General features: G+C 41.5%; 1 protein-coding gene across 2 annotated transcripts in view; it reads right to left on the reverse strand.

The window, feature by feature from the left end:
* UBE2H (ubiquitin conjugating enzyme E2 H) overlaps nt 1-25,747 on the reverse strand; it is a 131,092-nt gene extending 105,345 nt beyond the window's left edge. For both annotated transcript variants that reach the window (XM_014591723.2, XM_006158816.3), the window contains exon 1: nt 25,664-25,747. In XM_014591723.2, coding sequence (XP_014447209.1) covers nt 25,664-25,716 — 53 coding nt within the window. In that variant the 5' untranslated portion in view covers nt 25,717-25,747. The remainder of the gene's footprint in view (nt 1-25,663) is intronic.
* Between the last annotated feature and the right edge of the window lie 6 nt (nt 25,748-25,753).

The following is a 25,753-nucleotide window of genomic DNA, read 5'->3' on the forward strand; positions in this document are numbered from 1 at the left end:
TACAGAGTAAAAGTAAAATTAAACACAAAAAAGAGGTCCTCAATGAAATCCTGTGCAAACCAAGTAGTCAACAACACAGTACTAAATCCTTGCTAGTAAGTCATCTTTAAGTTGTTAGTCAACAACTAAATCAGTAAGATGAATTTAAAGACAGTTCCCAAAATATAAAACCGAATTTCTTTCCCCGATGAACAATCTTAATAAGTACCTTTGGGGCCAGCCAGTGGTGCGGTGGTTCAGGCAGCTGGATCACACAAGGCTGGGCGCATGTGCATGTGTACCTAAAATCTCCAAAGGAAAAATGGAGAAGGGACTGTGGCCTGACCATCTCCCATGGTGGGTGCTTTTTCTCTTTCCCATCCAGCAAGCACACACGTCCTCCAGCAAATTAAAAAATTACTACCTTTGGTATCTAATACCAGCAATCGAACAATCTTAAAACCATCTGAAAATACTGTTTGATACACAAAAGTACTAGCATTTAGGACCATTTCAGAACACAGATAAACATGTTGTATACGGGAAAAGGAAACGGTACAAGAAAAGAAGAATGGCACCCATCTGCACATGAAAGAACCAAACTGCCCATCACTTGAGGACTGTCACTTGCCCCACTCAGGATGATTTCGATATTGTTTCTATTACAGGTGACAAATATTAGTCTAAAAATGTCCCCAGGATATGGCGAAGTCCCTGCAGTATATTATTGACCCTACTTCATTGAGGAGGTGTTTCCTGAGCACCTACCACACATGCAAAGCTAACTGCTACAAGAGACGGCCAGGACCATCACGACGTTTCTCCGTAAGCCCGCCACTTTCAACCGACCCACATGACCCACATCTGTAATCCACAAAGAGTGAACCATAACACCTCAGAGCAAACATGCTACAAGAATAAACGAGAAACACACCAGAATAAAAGGTATCACGTTATAAAACAGCAAAAGCATCAGCAAAAATAAAAATACACCAAAAACTCTCAAAGTGAAGTTTTCCCATTTATAAGTGTAACTTTTTAACTGCTTAGAATATTCTGAGGTCAGGGTAAACAGGAGTCATGGTGGTTAACCACTCCCACATGGTCAACAGTGGTTCAAGTCCTAGACCCAACAGTTTTAAAATTAAGCCAGGTGCCTGTGTGTGCATGCCCAAAATCCCGAGACGATAACTGAGGAGAAAAGATTGTGGCATGGTCATCCCTCCTCAAAGGTGATTTTTCACTTTCCCTCTTTCTGCCTCTCTCCAGTGAGGGCACACAACATATGGCAAAAACCTAAGGGGAAAAAAAAAGAAACTTCTGAAGTCAGAAAAGAAATAATGTTTTTGGGGACCAGCAAGTGGTGTGGTGGTTAAAGTACTGGACACTTCCACATGGCTGACCACGGTTCAAGTCCTAGACCTGGTGGCTTGCTTTCTCACTTTTCCTCTCACTGTGTCTCTTTCTGGTCAAATTAAAAAATGAATGAATAAATAAAATTAAATATTTTTTAAATGACATTCTTAATCCCTGACATAAATGAATTTCTGTTTAAAATTGCTAGCTATAGTTTATATCAAGATTTTCAATGAAACTACAATTGGGGATAAGAAAAGAGAAATTAAGGACAAAATTATAAATAAGACCAGTCTCAAAGTGAGATCCCACATTGCTGACTGTGGTTTGAAAAACAGACCAGGTACATGCATGTACACCCAAAATCCTGACAGGCTGGAGAAAGAGCGAAGGGACTATGGCATGACGTCAGCCTACTAAAGGGTGCTTTCTCTCCCTCTTTCTCTCAGACAACCACATAGCCACTTCTGAACATTTTTAAAAAAAGGATAGACTATACCAGTAATACAGAATTTAGCTACTTACAACTTAGAGACTTTTTTGAAGGTGCAAAGGTGATCTGAAAAAAATCAGTACTTTTACATTAAAAAATGTTCAATACATAAAAATAGTACACAGGGGCCAGCAGGTGGCATTGTGGTTAAGGCGCTGGACACCCACATGGCTGACCGCGGTTAGAGTCTCAGATCTGGCGGCTGGCTTTCTCATTTTATTTCTATGTGTGGCTCTGAAGAGCACATGTGCCCTATAGAAAATTTTTAAATAATAATAAATAAAATTAAATAATTGTTTTTAAAAAATAGTATGCAGTTTTTTAAAAAGTACTTTTTAAAGAGTACTGGTTCTAATCATTAAAACAGCCCACCGGGGCACTCAAATTTCAGAAGATGAGCAAAGGAAGCAGGTACACAAGAACCAAGTGAATGCTTCCCCACACTCAAGCCAGTGAGGTGGCCTTAAGTGCCACTCTTAATTCTTGGCACCTATATGACATCCAGGTACTGCTATTATTTAGGGCCAAAGGTCAAAAAAATGCACCACTGGGATTACTAAACTAATAAACATCTAGTTACAAATACCCTTCTTTTTTTTGAGAGGTTTTTGCCTTAGGATGCATGTGCTCTCTGGAAAGAAAGAGAGGAACAGACAGTGAGAAAGCGAGAACTCACCCCCACCCCCAGGGTGATGACCATGCTGCAATCCCTTCTCCTCCATCCTTCTCCCAGGATCTTAGGCATGCACGCACAAACACACAGCGTGATTGTCAAGCCACCAGGATTTGAACCACAGTCGGCCATGTGGGAGTCTAGCAATGCAGCCACTACACATTTGCTGGCCCCCTGCAAATAGTCTTGACTTAGAAATCACCCCTCATGAAGTGAACTGTCTTCTATAGCCTCAAGTTAGGGAACTTTATACCATTATATTTATAACTAGTTAGATATTTGCATCAATGTTCAACTTCTACCTTTCTTTACTTTTTTCAAGGAAGCCCCTGAGAGAGAAATGCCTTTGGTTTAACTTTTCTGCCTAGAAATCAAACAGGTTAGGGCAAACTTTTTAAAAATTTTTCCAGAAGGCACAAGCTCCCTCAAAGAGAGAGACAAAGGAGGAGGAGGAGAAAGCACCCTCTGCAGGGGAATAGCCATGCCGCAATGCCTTCTCCTCCATTTCTCCAGGCCATGGGATTTCAGGCAGGCATGTATGCACACGCACCTGTGTTTCTCAAGTCACCAGGGCCAGGACTCAAACTATGGAGTGGGTCACGTGGGATCCAGCTGTCTTAACCACCATGCCACAGAGCTGACCCAGGCCAAATTTTATTATCTCGCTGTTATTTTTCCAGAGGTCACTTACTTAATAGCTTCAACTAAAAATACTCTGTTTGAGAAAACAATGCAAGGCCCAGCTGCAATGATACAGACAGTAGAGAGTGCGGCTGTGTGATCTGGAAGGCTCTCAGTTCTCCTCACGGGTCTCCTTCAACATGCTGCTGGCTAACTGCAGGGCCAAAGAGAGGATCAGGGCATGAAGACCCTGTTGAGGACCCCTGCCCCCTCCCATGTGGGAAATAAATAAGCAAAAAAAGCACAAAGGAAACAATATATACTCAAGCCTTTCATCATCCTAAATGGTAATTTCCTAGGAAGAAAACAAAACAGTCAAAATTTAAAAATTCATCCCAGGTTGTCAAAGTTAAATGCTCTTAAAGCAGTTTTTTTTTTTGTTTTTTTTCCAGACAGACAGACAGACAGACAGACCAGAGTGAGAGGGAGAGGGAGAGAGAGAGAGAGAGAGAGAGAGAAAGAGAAGGAAGAGGAGGGAGGGAGGGAGGGAGGGAAGAGAAAGTGAGAAAGCAAACCACCAGGTCTGAGACTCGACCACAGTCAGTCATGTGGCAGTCCAGTGCCCTTAACCACCACACCACCTGTCAGTCCCTAAAGGAGTTATTTCAACTGCTCACAAAATTCTGAAGTGAAAAAAAAGTGAAGTTCTACTTAATCTTCCCATAATAGTTGAATTTCTAGTTAAAACTGACAGCTACAATTTTTAACAAAATTTTCACTGAAACTACAACTGCTAAAAACAAAAACAAAAAAAATCAAAATGGTGAAAAATGCCCTCCTTTAAGTTAGAATAAAATGTTTCTATGGGTCAAATAAACCTTCAATAGAATCTTAAGTTGGTAAGAATATATTCTTCTGTTGATTATATATCCAGTTAATAAGAAGATATGCAAAACATAATTGTGGGGACCAGCAGGTGGCATGGTTAAGGTGCTGGACTCTCCCACATGGATGACCATGGTTCGAGTCCCAGACCCAATGGTTTGTTTTCTCACTTTCTCTCTCTCTGTCTCTATAGTCAAATTAAAAAATAAATGAATAAATATTATTTTTTTAAAAAGCCACATAATTGCATTTTATCCTCAAGTCTATTCCTGTTCTAAAACCAAGATCACAGAATTCCTTGAGTTATGTGGCCCTTAACTAATACCTTTGTAACCCATCCTAAACTTGAGGAAGATACATCTAAGTTTGAAAATATATCTAAAAACAGCCAAATGTGGAAAATTAAATTTGCCGTGCAAGTCACTTGACAAACGAATCCACTCAGTCTGTGCTCCTAGATCACATCCTCATTTATTTATATTCTATTGTATCTTGCTTCCAAACAGCAGTACCAACTTACACTTTGCTCAAAATCAAACGTTCTTTCTGTACGAAAGCCACTAGCAAGTAGCTGAGATTAGTGCACTAATATATGATCAAGTCAAAAATGATTACGGCCTCCAGAAAAATGGAACAAATTCCCCCCTGCCTCCTTGAGTGCTGGACGAATTTAGCAACGGACTTGAAGAGAATAAAGTACAGAAGAGTTAAAACAGTAACCTTACAGTGGGGAGACCCGGCAAGCACCACCTTAGCCAAGTGGATCAAGGTTAACACCGCCAGTGATATATCAAATGAACATCAAGTACCGGCCCCTGCTTGATGAAAGGGCATTTTACCTCTGTGGTATTCTTTCCAGAAACCCACAAGTTGGGCCAGATGTTAAGTTTATTTACTTATACTTCCTCCATTAGTGAGTGTAAGAGAAAGAGAGAGAGCACCCCCGACAGGGTTCTGACGTCACGATTCGCCTTAAATTTTCAGTCAGCCCCGGATCATGGGCACACACATGCCGGCGCACACAGGAAGGTCCCTACATTTGCACTGGGTGCCTTCTCAGGTGAGGTTTCCTCGCAGGGTATCAATGCATTTTAGTGCTGCACTGTGTTCTGACTCCCTGCCAAATGTTAATACTTCACTGCAATGAGGTCTAATCATGAGAAAGATAATCAAACTCAAATGGATGAATATGCCACAAGATATCTGACCAGTACTAAAATGTGTCAAGTTCATGTAAAACAAAAAGGCTGAGAAATGGTCATAGGCCAAAGACAACTAAATGCAATGTAGTATCCCGAGCTGAATCTTGGGACAGAAAAGAATAATCATGGAAAAATTGATAAAATCTGAATAAAGCCTGGAGTTTAGTCTACGGTAGGGCACCAAGGTTAGTTTCATAGTTCTAATAAACCACAGTCATGTGAAATTATATCACAGTTAACAAAAACTGGCTAAGGGACAGGAACTCTGGACTATCCTTCCAACTTTTCAATGAAATGAACATAATTACTTTATCTAAAACAATAAAAGAAAAAACTTGCCTGGCAGTGCTAGTGCAAGCAGGAGGACACTGCTGCACAGTGGTTGAGGCCACCTAGGAGGCCTAGGTTCAGTTCCCTGTCCAGTCTAAACATGCTTGGTGTAGTGGTGTGTGCCTCTGGTTCTAACTAACTAGGAGACGGGCAGGAGACTAACCACATGGTAAGACCCTGTCAAAATTTCTCTCTAATGCATACACACACACACACACGCTCACTCTTTTCCCACCTGGCTCTTCTCTCATTAAAAAAAAAAAAAAAAATAGTAGGGCTACCCCATAGCCTAGTGGTTAGGGGAGTTGGCGCCCACATGGCTGAGTATGCAAATCCCAGCCCTAGTGGCTTGAAATACACACGGGGTGCACGTGCATGCATGCTCAAAATACCCACAGGACAGAGAAATGGAGAAGCGACTGCAGCATGATCAGATTCCCTTGAGGGTGGGGGGACTCTCTCTCTCTGTCTCTGATAAGCACATGCACCCTCTAGCAATTAAAAAAAGAAAAGTAAAAATCTATCAAACATTAGGTCACAGCCAAAAACAAAAAAACAGTAGAAAATGAAAAGGATTATTTGCATCCTATCTTTTATTTTTGAGAGAGATTTTATTGCTACAGGGTGTGTGCGTTCACCAGAGACAGAAAGTGAGAAATCACCATCACCACCCACCCCCCGGAGGGGAATGGCCACACCACAATCCCTTCTTCTCTATTTTCCTCTTGGGATTTTGCACACACACATACACACACACACACACACACACTCAGCGGGTATGAGTTTTTTTTAAGTTGCTGGGACTTGAATATTAGACAACTACATGGGAGTCCAGCGACATAACCATCTGCTGGTCTCATGCATGCCAACTTTTATAAAACCATTCCAACTATGGGACCAGCAGATGGTGTAATGGTTGTGTTGCCGGACTCCCATGTAGTTGACCACAGTTCAAGTCCGGAACCCGATGGCCTAAAACACACTGGGCACATGTGTGTGCATGCATGCCCAAAATCCCAAGAAAAGACTGGAAGAGAAGGGACTGCAGCATGGCCATACCCCCAAGGGGTGATTTCTCACTTTCTCTGTCTCTGTGTCTCCAGGGAATGCACTTTACAGCAAAAACCTCTCAAAAAAAGAAAAAATTCCAACTTTCAAGCATTTATATATACTTGAGATGAATTACTAAAATTACTAAAGCAAAACAAAACCAACCCATTACAGATGCTCAGAATGCAAATATCAATAAAAATGTTGGCAACTAAATTTCCTGCAAAGGCTTTAAGATATCTGAAGAGTACAGAAAGGTGTAAGAGTAAATATGTAAATGCTCAAGAACTGAGATGTTTCAGACTTGAAGAAGATCCTATCTTGACTACAGGCATATTCTTTTAATCTACTATCAGTCCCCTCCCCTAGTTTACCTTTTAAAAAGCAAAATATAACTTACGTAATCAAATACACAAAAATTTTTAAAGGAACAGCATGATATCATCCTATCCTGACAAAAGCTTCCATGTATCAGGCACTCAGTGATTCTTTTATTTTTAAAATTTTGACAGGACACGCTCAATTCAGATGCTTTAAGATTACAAGATGTAGAAGCAGTAGATGGCGTAATGTTTATGTCACTGGACTCCCACACAGTTGACCACGGTTCAAGTCCTAGAACCAGCGGTTTAAAACTCACACTAGGCACATGTGCATGCATGTCCAAAATCCCTACAGGAGGGTGGAGAAGAAGGGATTGTGGTGTGGCCATCTCACCTGGGGGGTGATTTTTCGCTTTCTGTCTCTCTCTGTGTCTACGGCAAGCGTACATGCCCTATAGCAAAAATCTCTCAAAAAAAAAAAAAAAAAGATGCAATGCCATTTAATATATTGTTGTAAAGAGATAACAAACACTTTTGTTTCTTTTTTTGTGGATTTTTCATTTAAAAATAATTGTTAAGCATTTTTGTGGGGTATAGTAGTTTCAAAGCAGTATGCAATGATCATCTTATTCAGCATAAACATTACATTATGCCATAATACTGATATTAACATTTTATTTTTTCTTTGTAAATTTCATATTCATAAATAAGATTAACTGAGACATTATTGGGCTATGTTTTAATTCTATTTTTCACATAACAAATGTGACTAACTAGTTAATCTGATTTTTTAAGTCATAGAGAGCCAGCCAGTGGCATGGTGGTTAAGGCAACTAGAGCCCACATGGCTGACTATGTAGTTTGAGTCCCAGAGTCAGTGGCTTTAAAAACACACCAGGCACATGTGCATGCATACCCAAAATCCCCAAAGTGAAAACTACAGAGGAATTGTGGTATGAACATCCTCCATGGAGGTGTGCTTTTTCACTTTGTCTCTCTCTCTCTGGCAAGTACACACACCCTCCAACAAATTAAAAATAAGTCACAGATGAAAAGCAGTCTCCTTATTTCAACTTTGGAGTCCTTTTTTCCCCTTGTCATTATTAAAACAAAGTTACCAGAGTTCACCCTCTACCTGAAGCAGTACCCAAGCATTAGTATTTTTTCTTTTTAAAAAATATTTATTTGTTGTTGTTATTTAATTCGATGAGAGAAGGAGAGAGAGTGAGTGAGAGAGCAAGCCGCAAGGTCTGAGACTTGAACTGTGGTCGGCCATGTGGGAGTTCAACACCTTAACTACCATGCTACCTGCGGCCCCAAGCATTAGAATTTCTTAAACAGTTATTTTAAGGCCACGAATGATTTTGCTGAGAAATATAATTATTAATTTCCACTCAAAAATAGCCCTTATGTTCAGACAACAATCGCTGTTTTATAAAAATATTATTTTTAGTCCAGAGCTTCTCTATATAAAAACATGCTAAAACCTATGTGAATGTAGTACCTACTAAAATTTAATTTTAACTAAGATGCCATCAGAACTTCATCAGAGCTGACAAAACACTAGAAGAATTAAGAATGATATTTAAGAAATAAAACAACCACAATTGGCAGACTAAAACCATTATGTGTTGTCCAATTAATTCAGGGGAGTAATAAGTCCAAACTAAAAACCATAGAAGTCATACACTCATTTTGAGTCTATAAAAAAGAATTTCTATTCCCCATTAAGCAATGGGAATGTATGCATGCCAATTAATACAATCCAGTTCAAAGGTCTCAGTGTGTGTGTATGTGTGGGTGTCCATGCAATGTATGTGTGACACACACATAAGTACATAAATATATCAGGTAAACAAAAATATAAACACAAGGAAACATCAAGCTATTTTTGTATTTTATATTTCAATAGTAGTTCTCTGAATTACAAGATGCAAAGGGGCTAAAACTGAATCCCGAGAATGAGTTCCCATGGGACAGGGGACTCCTCCCATTTACCTTGCTTGAAGGGGACAGGAGGATGCAAAGGGACAGAGAACTGACCTTTTACTTTGATAACTTAAACAAAATACAGTCAAAGGCTGGTCCTGTGGCTCAGTAATTAAGATGTCAGACCCCACATGGCTGACACAGCTCAAAGCTCAGCCCTGGCAGCTTGAAAAACATGCTAGACCAAGTGCAAGCATGCTCCAAATCTCTATGGGAAAGAGAAATAGAGAAGGGACTACAGTATGACCATGCCCCACTGGGGAGGATGCTTTCTCCCTTTCCCTCCCTCTGTCTCTCTCTGACCAACACCCACACCCTCTGGCTAATTGAAAAGAAAATATAGTTAGCAGTTTTTGAATCTCATAATACTAGGCAGATTGTATAAAATCTGCTTAGAAAAAAACAAATTCTTCAGAGTCAAGTAGAAATCAAGCCCTCTAAAGAACAAGAACACAAAATCCAGTGCCGAATTCCATCCTGTCCAACCTCACTAACCTGGTTAAGGCAAACTAAAAACCCTGCAAGTTATTTTTACATTCAGAGGACACATATCAAAGCTATAAACTACTATACATTTTAAGCATAAGTTCAAGTTTGATAATACAATTGCCAAACTACATAAAGTAAAACAAACCAAATATACTTTCATTTTCAAATACTTAGGAAAAAAGACCTGTCTTCACTACTAATCTTATTTGAGGCTGAATCTAAGATTCTGTGAAGGATCTGGAAACACTTTCTCTCTAAAGGTTTATTTGTGTGTATACCCATAGGTGTACAATTGCTCTAAAGGATTTTCTGTCTTGTTTGATTCTTAGAAAACAAAGTTTGGGTAAGCTAAGAACACTAACAGAATGCAGAGAGACTTGAAAGCACCTACTGTATGAAGAAAGAAATGAAACTATAGCCTTTATAAACCAATACCATCTTCCTGATTGATGTATCATGGTTCACATGTTATGAAATTCCTAGCTAATGTCCAAAAAAGGAAAAAGTCACATTAAGTACTTAAAGACAGAAAGAATCTGGTTATTAACTTTTCTAATCCAAGAGCCTGTAGGAAGCAAAAGATAAAAGCTAAGTGTTCACGACAGCACGGGTGACAATACAGGTGTCTCACGCATGTGCCATCTGATAGTCAAAGACAGCATTTGAAAGCATCCGCTCTTCACTACCAAAGGCCAGGGCAGCAATCCAGATCATAAGACTGAACACATTCAAAGGTCGACTTCCTCTCTTCTTCCAAACCATAAAGCAAATCTAGCTTTAAAGATATTTTATTTGTGTGAAATTTTTTTTCATTTTCTTTAAAATAATTAATTTAATTTTATCATTATTACTATTTTTCAATTTCCTACAGGGCACATGAGACAGAGGAAGAGAGAGAGGGAAAATGAAAAAGCAAGCAGCCAGGTAGAGGACTCAAACCATCATCGCCACGTGGGAGTCCAGTACCTTAACCACCATGCCACCTGCTGGCCCCATTGTTTTTTCATCTTTAAGGATACAATGAATAGAAGACTTTTCCCCCTTATTATCAAGATGGAGGCTATGGGGAACCAGCAGTTAGCATAATGGCTATGTCACTGGACTCCCACGTAGTCGACCGTGGTTGTGTCCCGGACCCGATGGCTTAAAACTCACGCCGGGCGCGTGTGCGTGCGTGCCCAAGATCCCGAGAGGAGAACGGAGGAGAAGGGACTGCGGCGTGACCATCCCCCCTGGGGGGTGATTTCTCGCTTTCTGTCTCTATGTCTCTGTCTGGTGAGCGCACGCGCCCTACAGTGAAAATCTCTCAAAAAAAAAAAAAAAAGAAAAAAGATGGAGGCTATGGAGAACTGAATGATTCAGATTTATAAAATTAACAGATGCTCATGTCAAACTGCGTGGCCATGTCGCAGTTTTCCTCAAATTTACCTCATATCAAACATGTATTGTGTTCTACATTCCAGTATACTCAAACACAATATTAAGGTCAGCCACCAAAGGTTAAAACTCCTATCAGAAAATACTCCGAGCACTGGGGCCGGCAGGTGGCGTGGTAGTTAAAGGAGCTGGTTTCCCACATGGCCAACCATAGTTCAAGTCCCAGACCTGGTGGCTTGCTTTCTCTTTCTCTCTCTCTCTCTCTGTCTCTCGCTGGTCAAACTAAAAAAATAACAACAAATGGAATTAAATAAAGGAAAAAAAAATTTTTTAAAGAAATTACTACGAGCACCTAAAATGCATTTTTCTTCTCTGTTCACCCATGTGAATGTAATTTGTTATAAAAATCCAACTAAGATCTACATTCATGGGAAGATTTCATTGTAGGCTCTCTTTGGGTTAGTGATTCGACCAGAACCACTTCACAGTTATGAGAACTAATTCCACAGAAAAGTAACCATTTGCTAATGGAAAAACTAAACCCAGTTTATTTGCTTTGGAATAAGATAGAAAGGGTTACATAGTTGCAAGCTTTGTTGCCAAGACTTGCTAATTAATTTGCAGATTCAGAGTCACAGATTAGTTAAGAGTACTAACCCAGCAGTATACAATAAGATCATAAAACAATATATCCAACTATAATAACACTTGGGGATCTTTTACTGACAGGACTCAAATCAACTTCCTACATGTAAATGTCACAACGGAAAGTAAGTTTAACAGAATTTTGAACGGTTAAATTAATCAACCTTTAAGAAACCATCTATGCATTATAAAGCCATCTGATTGAGAAATGAAATCCAGGTAATCAAAGTTATATTGGCACCATTCGGACAAAGCAACACTAAATTTATTTTTCATTGGGCTCAATGGCAACCCAACTGTTTCTGAGGTAACATGAACCAGGCACACTCTGTATCTGGTTTTCTATTTATATTACTTCAACTAAGATTTTAAAATCTAAGAAATCTTGAAAAGTCTATATAATGAAAACATGATACATGAAAAAAATGTTATGCCTAGTTCTAAAGTGCATAATTTTTAAGAGTGATAACACGATTTCATATATAGGCAATATCTCCTACTTTTGTTAATAATGTCTCCCTAAAAATGGTTTAACCGTCAGAAAGCAGGAGGAGTAAGAGAACATAAAGATTCCACTCCTAATCAATTAGGTAAAATTCTTTTTTTTTTTTTCCTTTGGAGAGGTTTTTCGCTATAGGGCGCATGCGCTCGCCAGACAGAGACAGAGAAACAGAAAGCGAGAAATCACCCCCCAAGGGGGATGGCCACACCGCAATCCCTTCTCCTCCATTCTCCTCCCGGGATCTTGGGCACACACGCACATGCGCCCGGCGTGAATTTTAAGCCACCGGGTCCGGGACGCGAACCGCGGTCAACTACGTGGGAGTCCAGCAACATAGCCATTACGCTAACTGCTGGCTCCCAATTGGGTAAAATTCTAAATGCCTAAATATGGTTCCTCCAAATGCTATGGCCCCGGCCCCTCAAAGTGAGTCAAGAGACATTCTCACCCAACATGTTTCCCTGAGAACGGTGAAGTCCAGTCACGGCTCACCCCCTCAAAAGGCTTGTCTAGTCCTCCCTGACTTCTCCAAAGGGACACTTAGGAAGATCAGTAGCACCTATTCAGACCGCTTACCTAATGCCCTAGATACCTACAAAGCAAGGGAAGGCAAAAAACGATCCTTCTTCCCTCATAAGCATATAGGTGTCCCGGGGGCTTTCCACCTGGCTCTTAAGGATTTGGGTTCTGCTGGGCACAGGCAAATACTACCATGAGCACCAGCCTGCAAGCAACCAGCAACCTTTTTCAAGCATCTGGTAAGGTACAGAAAACAAATTACAATAACCACAGTACCTGCCCATAAAAACAGAATGATCTTTTCAAACGTGATACCCCGCTGAGAAACAATAATGCAGCCATCAGCCTCTCAAAAGCATGAACTGACTTGACTTCTCTGTTTTCAAAGGTTTCTACATTGCACTTGAATTACACTTTGGCAATTAGACAGTCAGAGTCTAGTTCACATACTCAGGGCACCATACCTGTGTACCTGAGTCTGACTAGCGAAACGGTCCACACACCAAACACACTATCATTGACTCCAACATGAACCAGACATCAATCAAGTCATCTTATTAGCCAAAAAAAGCTCCAGCTGACAGTAATAGGATGTTAATTTTTAAAGCAACACACATACAAACTACCATGCATAAAATTCAAATATTTATAATTTGGGGGACCAGCAGAAGGCTTACATATGTATGCTGGACTCCCACGTACTCATACTCAACCACATTTAAAGACCTGGACCCAGGGCCTTAAAACTCACGCCAGACACGTGTGCATGCATGCCCAAAATCCTGAGAGGAGAATGGAAGAGAAGGGATTGAGGCATGGCCATCCCCCCAGGGGATGTGTCTCTCTGGGGAACACACATGCCCTAGAGCAAAAAAATCTCTCTTTAAAAAAAAGTGTATAATTTGGAAGAATGTGATAGTAACAACCATTACAAAGCAGTGTGTATTATTAACTAACCTACCAAAAGACTCATATAGAGTACCAAAAGTTTTAAACATTTTACTAAAATCTATCTTTTAAAAAAATCCAGGAAATCATGGTATTAAAGGATACCCTAACCTTTAGAATCTGTTTCCAATTTCACCACTTATTTGCTGTTGGTTCCTTCCACCTGAATTTAGATCACTTGAAAATTGAACATAACATTGAGACTTCAAAGGAATCTGATGTAAATAGCTGTAAACTACTGTAAATTTCACTGAAAGTGCCAAGGAAATGTAATGTTTAAAAAAATCCTTATTAAAACTTTGTAAAACAAGAAAAAGGCATCATTAATAAAATGTGTGCTTACCTTTTCAAAAAGCATATATACTAACTAGCAAATGAAAAAATTTAAGTTATTTGGGATCTTACTAAAGTGCTAATTTTTATTTTTAATATTAATGAAACAGTGCACATACGTCCACAGGAGACAGAGAGAGAGAGAACACTCTTCACAGGCTCTGGACACATGACAATCCTCTCCTCCAGTCCATCAGCTCTTGGATATTCACACACATGCCTGGTTTGTTTCGGGTGGACTGGGCCTGGGATTTGAACCTCAGTCACCAAGTGGGATCTAGCTTCTCTTGAGTAACACATTACCACTGTACCACAGAGCTGGCCCTAAAGTGCTATTTCAAAAGGCCACAAAATAAAAATATTTCACAATGAAAAATTCATTCAAGTGGAAAGAAAAACAGTTACAAAACCAGCTTTGACAGAGCTAGGCTAGAAATCAGTGCTTTAGGACCATGTTACTGAACGTGAGTCTATTAAAATATACCACTGTAACATTTTTTGGAGAGGTTTTTTGTTTTACTTTGTTTTGTTTTTTGCTATAGGGCGTGTGTGCTTGCCAGGAAGACAGAGAGAGACAGAAAGTGAAAAATCACTTTCCAGGGGGATGGCCACGCCACAAATCCCTTTTCCTCCATTATCCTCTCGGGATCTTGGGCACACATACACACATGCCCAGCGAGAGTTTAGGCCAATGGGTCCAGGACTCAAACCGCGGTCAGCTACGTGGAAGTCCAGCAACACAGCTGTTACACCAACATCTGGCCCCCCCCCCACTGAAACATTTTACTATTACAACTTTACTTGTACATGAAATATAGATGATTATCAAATCACCTAATAAAAGCTAAACATAAAAAAAAAAAAGCTGGGAACAAGCAGTTAGCGTAATGGCTATGGCGCTAGAATCCCACGTAATCGACCGCGGTTCGCGTCTCGGACCCGGTGGCTTAGAACTCACGCCGGGCATGTGTGCATGCGTGCCCAAGATCCCGAGGGGAGAATGGAGGAGAAGGGATTGCGGTGTGACCATCCCCCCTGGGGGGTGATTTCTCACTTTCTGTCTCTATGTCTCTCTCTGTCTTTCTGGCGAGCACACGTGCCCTATAGTGAAAACCTCTCCAAAAAAAAAAAACCTAAACATAGGGGCCAGCATTTGCAAGGTAGTTATGGCACCAGACTAATTCTCTCTCTCTCTGGTGAGTGCATGTGCCTTATAGCAAATTAAAAAATAACAAATAAAATTAAATAAATGTTAAAAATAAAAAGCTGGGCCAGCAGATGGCATACTGATTACATCACTGGACTCACACATGGCCAACCACAGTTCAAGTCCTGGAGCCAGTGGCTTGAAAGTCACACCAGGTGTGTGTTGTGCATGCCTAAGACCCCAGGAGGAGAATGGAGACGTGATTACAGCCTACCCATCCCCACAGGGGGTGATATCACACCTGCCCTCTCACTATCTCATCTCTCTCTCCAGCAAGTGCATGCACCCTATGGGAAAAACCTCCCAGAAAAAAAAAAGCTAAAAATATACCTACGACCTGATCCAGTTATTTCTCTTAGCCAAGAAAAAGAAAGCATATGTTCACATAAAAGTTCACAGTAGCTTTATCTGTAATAACCTGAAACTAGAAAAAAACTAAATGCTGTCAAGCACCAGAAGATTCATAAACTGTGGTACATCCATACAACAGAATACTGTTTCACAACAAAAAGGAACGAACTACAAACTGGCCCTAAACGCTGTGTTTAAGGATTATCCAAAAGGAGCCTGTTTCCACATTCCTGACTACAGCTGAATACCAGTCTCAGTGGCTTGGAAAACATGCCAGGCATATGTATGCATGTGCCCTAAATCCTAACAGAACGGAAAAATGGAGGAAAAAGAATACCGCATGACTGCACCTCACTGGGGGGTAATCTTTCATGCTTTCTTTCTCTCTCTTGTAAGCACACACATCCTCAGGCATTAACAGGAAAAATAACAAACTCAATTGGTATGAATTTCAACATTATGAAAGAATCCATATGAAAAGGAGAACAGCAATGGCATAATAGTTATGTTGCTGGACTCCCACTTAGTCAACCGTGGTTTGAGTCCCTGACCCGGCAGCTTAAAACTCACACTGGGCGCACGTGAGTGCGTACCCAAATTCCCAAGAGAAAAAATTGCAGTGTGGCCATCCACCTGGGGGTTGATTTCTCATTCTCTGTCTCTGGCAAGCGCATGTGCCCTATGGCAAACACTTCCTTCCTAAAAAAGTACATATTCCATGATTTCTTCTACAGAAAATTTTACAAAATTCAACTCATTTATAGTGACAGAAATCAGTCATGGGAAGAGAAAATTAGATTACAAAGGGGTGAAAGAAACTTTGGGGATGGGGTGAGCAGGTGGCATAGTGGTTACAGTACTGGACTTCCACATGATCAACTGTGCAGTTCAAGACTGGTGGCTTGAAACAGGCTGGGCACGTGTGCATGCATGCCCCAAATCCCAAGGGACTGCAGCATGGCTATTCCCCTTGGGGATGATTTACTTTTTGTCTCTCTGTCAAGACAGAGAGACACATGCCTTATAGCCACAAGAAAGAAAGAAGGAAAGAAAGAAAGAAACTAACTAACTTTTGGGAAAGATGTAATGTTCTCTATCTTGATTGTGTTGACAGGTTTCATGGGTAAGATATAATGTTAAAAGTTAGGGGACCAGCAGTTGCATGATGGTTAAAGCACTGGACACTTCCAAGTGGCTGATCACAGTTCAAGTCCTGGAACTGGTGGCTTACTTTCTCACTCTTTCTCTCTCTCTCTGTGTCTCTGATCAAAATTTAAATAAATGAATGAATAAAATTAAATTTTAAAAATTAAAAAAACTTGAAAAGTTACAATTTTTGTAAAAGTTCATTTCTTTCTTTTCTCACACTGAGAGAGAAATAGGCATCCCCACATGTGATCCACCCCAGTCCCAGATCACAAGCAGGTTCATGTTCAGGGAGGCCTGGAGCTCCGCCATGCAAGTCAGTCCCCGGTGCACTATGTACCACCATCCAGCGTCAAAAACTTACCAGATGAATCTGAATGTTTCTGACGCAAATGATAAATGCATGAGGTGATGGATATGCCAAATACCCTGATTTGATTATTACACAATGCATACATGTACAAAAAAATAACACACTGCACCCTATGAATATGTACATTATTAGTCAATCAGAAATTGGGCCAGCAGGTAGCATGGTAATGGATGTGCCGACTCTCATATGGCCTACCATGATTCAAGTCCTGGACCTGGTGGCTTGAAAATCATGCCAGACACATGTACACATGTATGCATGTACGCATGCCCCAAATCCTGAGAATGGAGGAAAAGGGATTGTAATGGGCCATTCCCCCGGGAGGAAGGGATGATTTCTCACTTTCTCTATTTTCTCTCTGGTGAGCACATGTGCCCTATAGCAAAAACAAAGAAACTTAAAAAATTACTCACTTTAATTATGTATTTTATTTTTCTTTATAGAGGTTTCTGTCATATGGGACATACACTAGCCAGGGAGAGAGACAATGAGAGATGGCCATGCCGCAACTCCTCCTCCTCCATTCTCTTCCTGAGATCTTGGTCATGCACACAAATGCATCTGGCATTATTTTCAAGTCACTGGGTCCAGGACTCAAACCATGGTCAGCCATGTGGGAGTCCAGTGATATAATCATTAAGCCATCTGCTAGCCCCTAATCGATTACTTTAAATATGTACAGTTTATTGTACTCCAATTTTACCTCAATAAAAAAATTTGTGTTAAATCAAGATACCAAATTAATTCTATAAGCTCTTGCCAGTCAGTCTATCTACTAATGAATATAACGTGTTTAACCTACCAATCTGTAGTAGGCACTGTGATAAGTATAGAAGTATGCCTGAGTTGGGGACCAGCAGGTGGCGTGGTGGTTAAGACGCTGGACAGTCCCACATGGCCGACCACAGTTCGAGTCCTGGACCTGGTGGCTTGCTTTCTCTCATTCTCTTTCTCTCTCTGATCAAATTAAAATAAATGAATGAATAAAATTTAAAAATTAAAAAAAAAGTATGCTTGATTTCAGGACCACCATTATAAAAAAATAAAGCTCAATCAAATAAAAATCAGACTTCTTTTTTTTTAAAGAATTATTTATTTAATTTGATTAATTCATTCATTTAATTTGGCCAGAGAGAGACACAGAGAAAGAGAGAGAGGGAAAGTGAGAAAGGAAGCCACCAGGTCCAGGACTCGAACTGTGGTTGGCCATGTGGGAGTGTCCAGCGCCTTAACCGCCAGGCCACCTGCAGGTCCCCAGACTTCACTTTTAACCACTACATCAGGCTAACCGTTTCAACGACAAAACGACACCAACTATGATGCACTAAAAAAGAATGAAAGCCCACTGAGTATGAGACTCCATATTTTGTTTTAAGAACTAGTCTATTTAATATTTATATATTTACTTATGTACTTATTTTAATTTGACCAGAGAGGGACAGAGCGAGAGAGGAAGGGAAAGTGAGAAAGAAAGCCATCAAGTTCAGGACTCAAACCACAGTTGGCCATGTGGGAGTCCAGCATCCTTAACTATCAGGTCGCCTGCCTGCCCCAGGACTCCATGATTTTTAATTAATGTTTCAATTAATAGGTTTTCTTTCTTCAATCTAGAATCCCATTTCTGAGAAATAGAAACAATCCAAAGAAACGCATTTGGATGTTAATTTCAATCTTATTAGAGAAAAAGAGCAAAAAATTGAATGGCTCAGCCATAGAATCACATGTTACATGAGGTTTTTGTTTGTTTGTTTGTTTTATTAAGATTTTTGCCAGAACCAGCAGTTAGCATAATGGCTATGTCGCTGGTCTCTCATGTAGTAGACAGCGGTTCGCGTTCCAGACCCGGTGGCTTAAACTCACACCGGGTGCGTGTGCGTGTGTGCCCAAGATCCCGAGAGGAGAATGGAGGAGAAGGGACTGCGGCGTGGTCATCCCCCGGGGGATGATTTCTCACTTCCTGTCTCTCTCTGTCTGTCTGGCGAGCGCACGTGCCCTATAGCAAAAAAACCTCTGAAAAAAAAATATATTTTTGCCATAGGGCATTTGTTGAAGAGAGAGAGACAGAAACAAAGAAAGAGGAAGTAAGAAATCGCACACACACACACACACACACACTCACACACCCGAAGTGGGGGATACCCACACCTCAATCCCTTCTCCATTATCCTCTGAGATTTTGTGCATGCAAACACATGTACCCAGCATGTTTTTCAAGCTGCTGGGTCCAGGACTCAAACCTTGGAGTAGGCCATGTGGGGTCCAGCCCCTTAACACCGCCATGCCACCTACTAGCCCCTATATCTGATTTTTTTTAAAGTCTATTCACCTATTCTCCCATGACAGAGACAAACAAAGAGAGACAGACATCCCCACTAGGATCCCCCACACCCTGATCCACCCCCAAGCCTCACCAAGCCTGGATCATGGATAAACTTATACCAAGTGTGCTCAGGGAGGTCCTGGGACATGAACCCAGGACCTTTCCCATGTTGCATTACCACTACACCGATCACAGCCTGTGATTTTTTTCCCCCAAAACTGCCAGAGAGCACTTGTGCTTGCCAGAAAGAAGGAAGGATAGGGAAAAGGGAGAAAGCACCCTCAAAAGAGCATGATCATGCCACAATCCCTTCTCCTCCACCTCTCCCTCCTACTGGGGTTTGGGGCATGTATACACATGTAGCCAAACAATTTTTCAAGCCACCAGAGCTTAGACCATAGTCTGCCATGTGGGATCCTATGCCTTTAACCACTAGGCTACAAAGCCAGCCCTACTTCTGATATTTTTAACTGGAAAAAGTATTTGCAAAAATATTAAGCAAAAACAGAAGAGGTACATGCTATGTGAGCAACAGGTTGGAAACATTATAACTGGGGGAGAATAAAAGACTGATAGGAAAATACATATTATTATTATTAGCATTTAAGAACAATGGTTCTTAAACTGTGGTCCCTGGACCAAGAGCATCAGCCTCACTTAGGAACTTCTTGGAAACAGTTCTCAAACCCTACCCTAGACCTGTGAATCAGGAAACTCCACTGGTTAAACTGAGCAACCAGTTTTAACAAACCTCCAGGTGACTAAGATCACACTGAAGTCTGAGAATCACTGTTTAAAGGATGGGATTATGGGTGACCATTTTCCTTCTCTTTTTGCAACCTGTATTTTCCTCAATTATCTTATTACTTTTATGATCCAACTCTGTGGGTCTATAGGTAAAAAGCTATTATACTCTAAGTACTGTAATGTAAGACTAGAATTGCATGCTTAAAATATCCAGTGATTCTTAAGAATATCTCATCTGTTAAGACTGAACAAGATGCTAGACTTAAAAACTGTAACACAGGTCAAGGTGCTGGGAAAATTACACCACCAGCAAATCTAGCTTGTTCTAACATACACATAAAAACAGGGAAAGGACTTTGATGGGTCACATCTGCAAAAGATTTTTTCCCCTAAAAGCTGAACTTTTAGACCTGTGTGTAGTTTGCTAGAACTGTACTACAGGGATCAGATGTCCTAAGGTGAATACTTATTCGTGTAGGCACCCCTTAACAAAAATAAGTACCAGTATGCTGATTACCAAATTCTAAGCAAGGAACATGCATTCACAACACTAATAGTTTCCAAATCTCTAACTTCTAGTTTGAAGGCCATAAAACTACTTCAACTTCATCTCATCATCTCAATTAAACAGAGCCCACAGGAAATAAAAGACAAGCTGCAGGTTCCCAAATGACACCAGAGCTAGTTAAAAGATTACAGAATTATCTACATTTTGAACACAAATTAAAGAGCAACAAAGACTCCCACTATTAAAAGGGATAGAATAACTACCAATTAACAGCAAAATATCAAAGTTGAAGTCTAAGACAAATGGTTACACATCTTAAGTTAGTTTGTTTTTGTTCAGTTTAGTATTTATCTTTTATATAATGGCAGTACACATCCCAGATCCATCTCAATCCATAAAATTCATTTTTTAACCTTTCCATTCCTCGATAAATACATTCTGAAAGTCAATGAAAGTTACTGGAAAAGCAAGGTGATTAATACAATGCTGACCTTCTACAGTCTTGTCTTTTTGATTTACCCCCCCCCAAAAAAAAGCCAAAAAACAAAACCAACAATTTTTCCTAGTTAATTACATAAACACTGTGACTATGCACACTAAACTGTTCACTACTAAACTCCCAGCACCACTATGACTGGCAAAAAAGAAGTGTTCAAGGGCCAGCAGGTAGAACAGTGGTTAATGTCCTAGACTCCCATAAGGCCGACTGCAGTTTGAGTCCCAGATCCTGGGGCTTGAAACTCATGCTGGGCGCCTGTACATGCATGCGCAAAACTCCTGAGAGGAGATTGGAAAAGAAGGGATTGTGGCATGGCCATGCCCCCTGGGGTGGTGGGGGGGTGGATTTCATGCCTTTTCACCCTGTTTCTCCAACAAAGTCAATGCGCCCTTATAGTAAAAGTCTTTCCCTGGGGGGGGGAAAGAAAAAAGGTAAAATAAGTGCTCAAACATTTGAGGGCTTGAATTTGTTATGGAAGCTCTGAGCAGCTAGTGGTGTGGTGGTTGAGGCAGCTGGATCCCAGATGGCCAAATGCACACTCTGAGTCCTGGACCCAGCGGCTGGCCAGAAAAACATGCCAGGCAAGTGCCCAAAATCCTGAAAGGCCAATGGAAAAGAAGGGACTGCGGTGTGACCATCCCCTATGGGGATTTCTCACTTTCCTTCTGTCTCTCTCCAAAAGCTCTGAAACTCTAACCAACTGTTCTGTTAAATTCACTCATGCTGTTAATACATTTCTTATAAGATCCTGCCCCTTTCTATCACTCTTGAAGAGTGACAGATGTAAAGGATGTTTACATCTCTACCATACATTTAGCCCATACATGAGGCTAATTAAGCATATTCAAAACAATGCATCCTGTTTTATTACTGCACTCCTTCCAAAAGAAGAGAATCTTTGGACTTTGAAAACTGTCGGTATTATCAGTTCTAAAACCTTACATCAGTAACAAACATGGTGCATGCCAAGTCCCCCTTACTATCAGATCCACTTTTCTGATTTAACCTTCATTTCTCTATTTCTTACACTCTAACAAGTCAAGTGTTCCTCTCCTCTTCTGACCCCTTGAAAACACCCTTGATCCTGTAACACCCGCTGGCAAGGCCTCCCCAGCCCCCATCCCTTTTGTATATAAACACACTCTCTTGTCACACACTCCATCAGCTGTTTGGTAGCTCCGCCCCTCCTCCTTTTCCGGGGAGTAACAGAGCAGCCAATGAGCTGTGAGGAGCTGTGCCTGCGGCCTTTTGCCTGCATACGCTCTTCCAAAACAAGCAGCTCTAGCCTTCAGCAGGGGCCACTGGTTCACAGATAAAAGGATCGCCAGGGCTGTGCAACAGGGTGAGACCAGTAACCCCCACCCAACAAGGAAACCCGTGTAATCTGAGCTGTTTGTTCCTCCACCAGGGAGAACTTAAACTGATATTCCTTTAGGGCAAATCACGCTTTAAGGTCACCAGAGTCCCAGTTCTCAGACAATCTAAATAATCAGCTAGTTGGAGATGGAAACCTCAGAGGTTGCCAGGGGGAGAGCAGCACAGGATTACCCATCTACCTGATTTTGCAAACAAATGGCCCAACTATTAGAGACTATTCCACAGGACTGAGGATACCTGCAAGTTTTTTGATTGGGACGCATTCCTATAGGGTCCAAAAGTCATGTAAATCAGTTTCTAGGCTCCTGGGGAGGTTTGCACAACCCTTAGCTAAGGATCAGAAGTGAAACAATGAATGAGTCAGAGTTTCAGAACATAATCGCCCAGCAGATATTAAGTGCATCAGTGCAAAACACTCACTCCCTGCCTAACTTGGAAGCTAGCTCTCCTCCTACCAACCCGTCACAAAAGAAATATCGCCGACTGCAAACAACAACCAGAGATGGTGTCTCAGAAAGAGTCCAGCGAGGTGGTGGAAGGCAGTGGTCAATTAGTTACACATCCTCTTCTCTCCCTACCCCCACACCGCTACTTTCGTACTACACAGGTTCCCTGCCAGGCTGTAAATCGTGGTGGTATAATTACGCTCGGGAGACAGCCCAAAATGGGCTGAAACAGGAGATTGCAATGAAACCAGCTATCAGCTTCCACACCAAAGAAATCGTCAAGGGGCAGAGGGGCTAGAAGTGCATTCCTTCAGACCTTTTCTTTCCACTTCCTCTCCACCATCTTCCATTTTCAACCCCAGCCCTTGCACACAATTGTACTCATTTTAGTAGTGGGTTGGGGAATTTTTCCTTACATGTTCTTGCTAAATATACCTTACTCAAAAACTGTTGGCTCCATTTGGGCCTACTAATGTGAATTCAACAGAAAAAGGGGGCCACGAAATCCCTCACCCCCACAACACACACACCAGCACACAAAAGGAAATTCGAAAATGTTAACTTCTAAACTACCTTAAGCCAGAAAACAACAAACACGAAACAAAGATAACCTCTGGCTTTTAAATCCGAGTGTTATCCTCCTGTCTCAGGGATCTGCGATTCTAAAGCGCCTCTGCTTTCTTTTGTCAGAAAGGAGGAAGGTGGGGAAAGAACAGAAGGCCAAGGCATCTTTTGCCTTTCTTCATCTTCTACTAAAAATAAGCTATGAAATAAGCCACTTAGGGGGGAGAAAAAGACACCCTGCTGTTCTTTGTCTGTTTTCCTCTCCCTCTCCACCCCCCACACCCCGACTTCTAAATGCGGTAATCATTCTAGATGCCACAACTACTAAATGAACAAAAGACACTGTATGGAAAAGGCATCAGGTCAAGTTAGGCCTCGCTCTTTATCCTCAAGCTTTTAAAAATATATGTACGTATATAATTTGAGAATCTGACATCAATCAAAAACAGCTGGAATTCTCCCCTACACACACACACACACACACACACACACACACACACATACTTCATCCCAATTACACATTAGGAAGAAATTTGCATTAGGTGTGACAGTAACTCTCGATTCAAGATAAAAATAACTCGAATTCTGCCACCATGTCATTTCCTAGTTTCTAAACAAAAATAAAACCTGAAACTGCTTTGTGTAGAATGTACACACAGAGTTACAAGTTTTCCTGCAACCTTATGAAAAGCCAACATTACTGGTATAATTCACACATTTACAAAACAATCATGGCCCCAAACAGCTCATAAAGAGTTGATTTCACTTGTGCCCTAGACATTTATTTGGTACATAATACTTTATTAGTTGTTCCTCTCTAATCCTCACTCCTATCCCTCCCCCCCAAATTCTAAAGTCCAAACTCCAAACTTAGAAGTTTATCTACGGTTCTTAATTTCTGGCCAAGTTTCCCATGAACAAGGAGAAAAACACATTCTTATTCCTGAAAAGATTATAGGGGGGAAAAATATAATCTCTTGCACAGGCAACTTTTCTTCCCCTCCCCCACAACCAAATCATATCCAAAAACTACTTTTTTAGAACTTCAGCAAATCCCATACAACTGAGTATTTGACAATAATCAACGATTTTTACAAAGGAGTAAAACAGTCAAAAAAATTCAGTAACAAATAAAAACAAGAAAGGAGGAATTCACCTGAAGAATCTAGCCAAACAACTTGAGTTATATAAACAAAACCCTGCAACAGGGGGAAATGGTGGGGGGATGGGGGTGAGGCAGAAAGAGAAACAGGAGACAGGACTTTCGACTGGGTTTCACACACTAACCCCTTCACTCCTCTCCTCTTCCTTTCTCCCCTGGGATTAGTTCAACACACTGGGTTCCCCCCACCCTCTAAATTACTCCTCAAAATAAATAAATAAATAGAATTCCTGAAATTTGTCATAGGAACCTTCGCGAATTTCTCTAGCTGGCCATGAAATAATCAGTCTGGACTCCAACCAAAACCACAGCCTGAAGGACTCTTATCAGTTACAGCTTTCCTACTGCACCCTCCGGAGTGAATAAAGTTGGGGCGAGGAGAGTAAAAAAAAAAAAATAAAGGGTGTCACTTGGCCAGATCAGGGCAAGTACTCCCCAAGAATCTGACTCTCAGAGAGGGACTTTGGCTTCAGTGGCTAGTACTGGTCTATTTTGTCCAGGAGCTCCTCTTTCTCTCCTTCCCCTCAGCTGTCATAGCCACAATATGGAGAGTGACTAGATGGAAGGCCTGGGGGTCCTCACCACATACAACCATGGGTGGGACAGGCTTTGTCAGTGGAGAGGAAAACAGTAGGGTCCTCCTAGGAACCAGAACGCTTAACAAGAGCCTCTGATTTAAAACACACAGAGCTCTTTATTAGGAGAGGGGCCCTGAGCAGACTACTCTCTTCCTAATATAGAAAGGAATTAGGGATAAAGGAGGTCGCCTGATTTACCCCAGTTCAAGAAGCATTGTGAGTGGAGGGAATGGGGGCATCTCAAGAAAGGAGAAAGGCTTCCGTCTCGGGAATGTCTACCTTTAGATCCTAAATCCACAGCGAGCAAACAAGAAAGAGACCCTGGAGATCGGCTCGACAGTAGAAGAGAATGAGGTGGCGAGTCCTGCGGGGAGGGGGGGGTGGAATGCCGTCTTAGGAGTCCAAACGTCGTGGAGAAGAGTCACGGGCACTGGGGGGGTGCAGCTAGAGCGAGAAGCAGCGCATATTTCGGGGTGCTGCAGATAAAGGGGGAGCTGGAAAGGCTCTCGGCTTCTGGGAGGTGCCGCCGTAGGCACTGGGGGCAGGGAGGGAAGTCTCGGACAGTGGCTTCGAGTGCCCCAGGGCCCTTGCTCGCACCTTGGGGGTGCCCTAGGCATCCCCGCACCGCCCCTGACACACAGCCCTAATTCCCCCTCCTCCACGAAGGATACAGCTTGACCACGTCCGTGTCCATCCGCCTCTTGCCCGGACTGGGAGATGACATGGTGTCGCCGCCGCCGCTGCCTCCGTTGTCTGTGCCG

This window comes from Tupaia chinensis, unplaced genomic scaffold, assembly GCF_000334495.1.
Source record: "Tupaia chinensis unplaced genomic scaffold, TupChi_1.0 Scaffold000610_1, whole genome shotgun sequence".
Taxonomy (NCBI): Eukaryota; Metazoa; Chordata; class Mammalia; order Scandentia; family Tupaiidae; genus Tupaia; species Tupaia belangeri.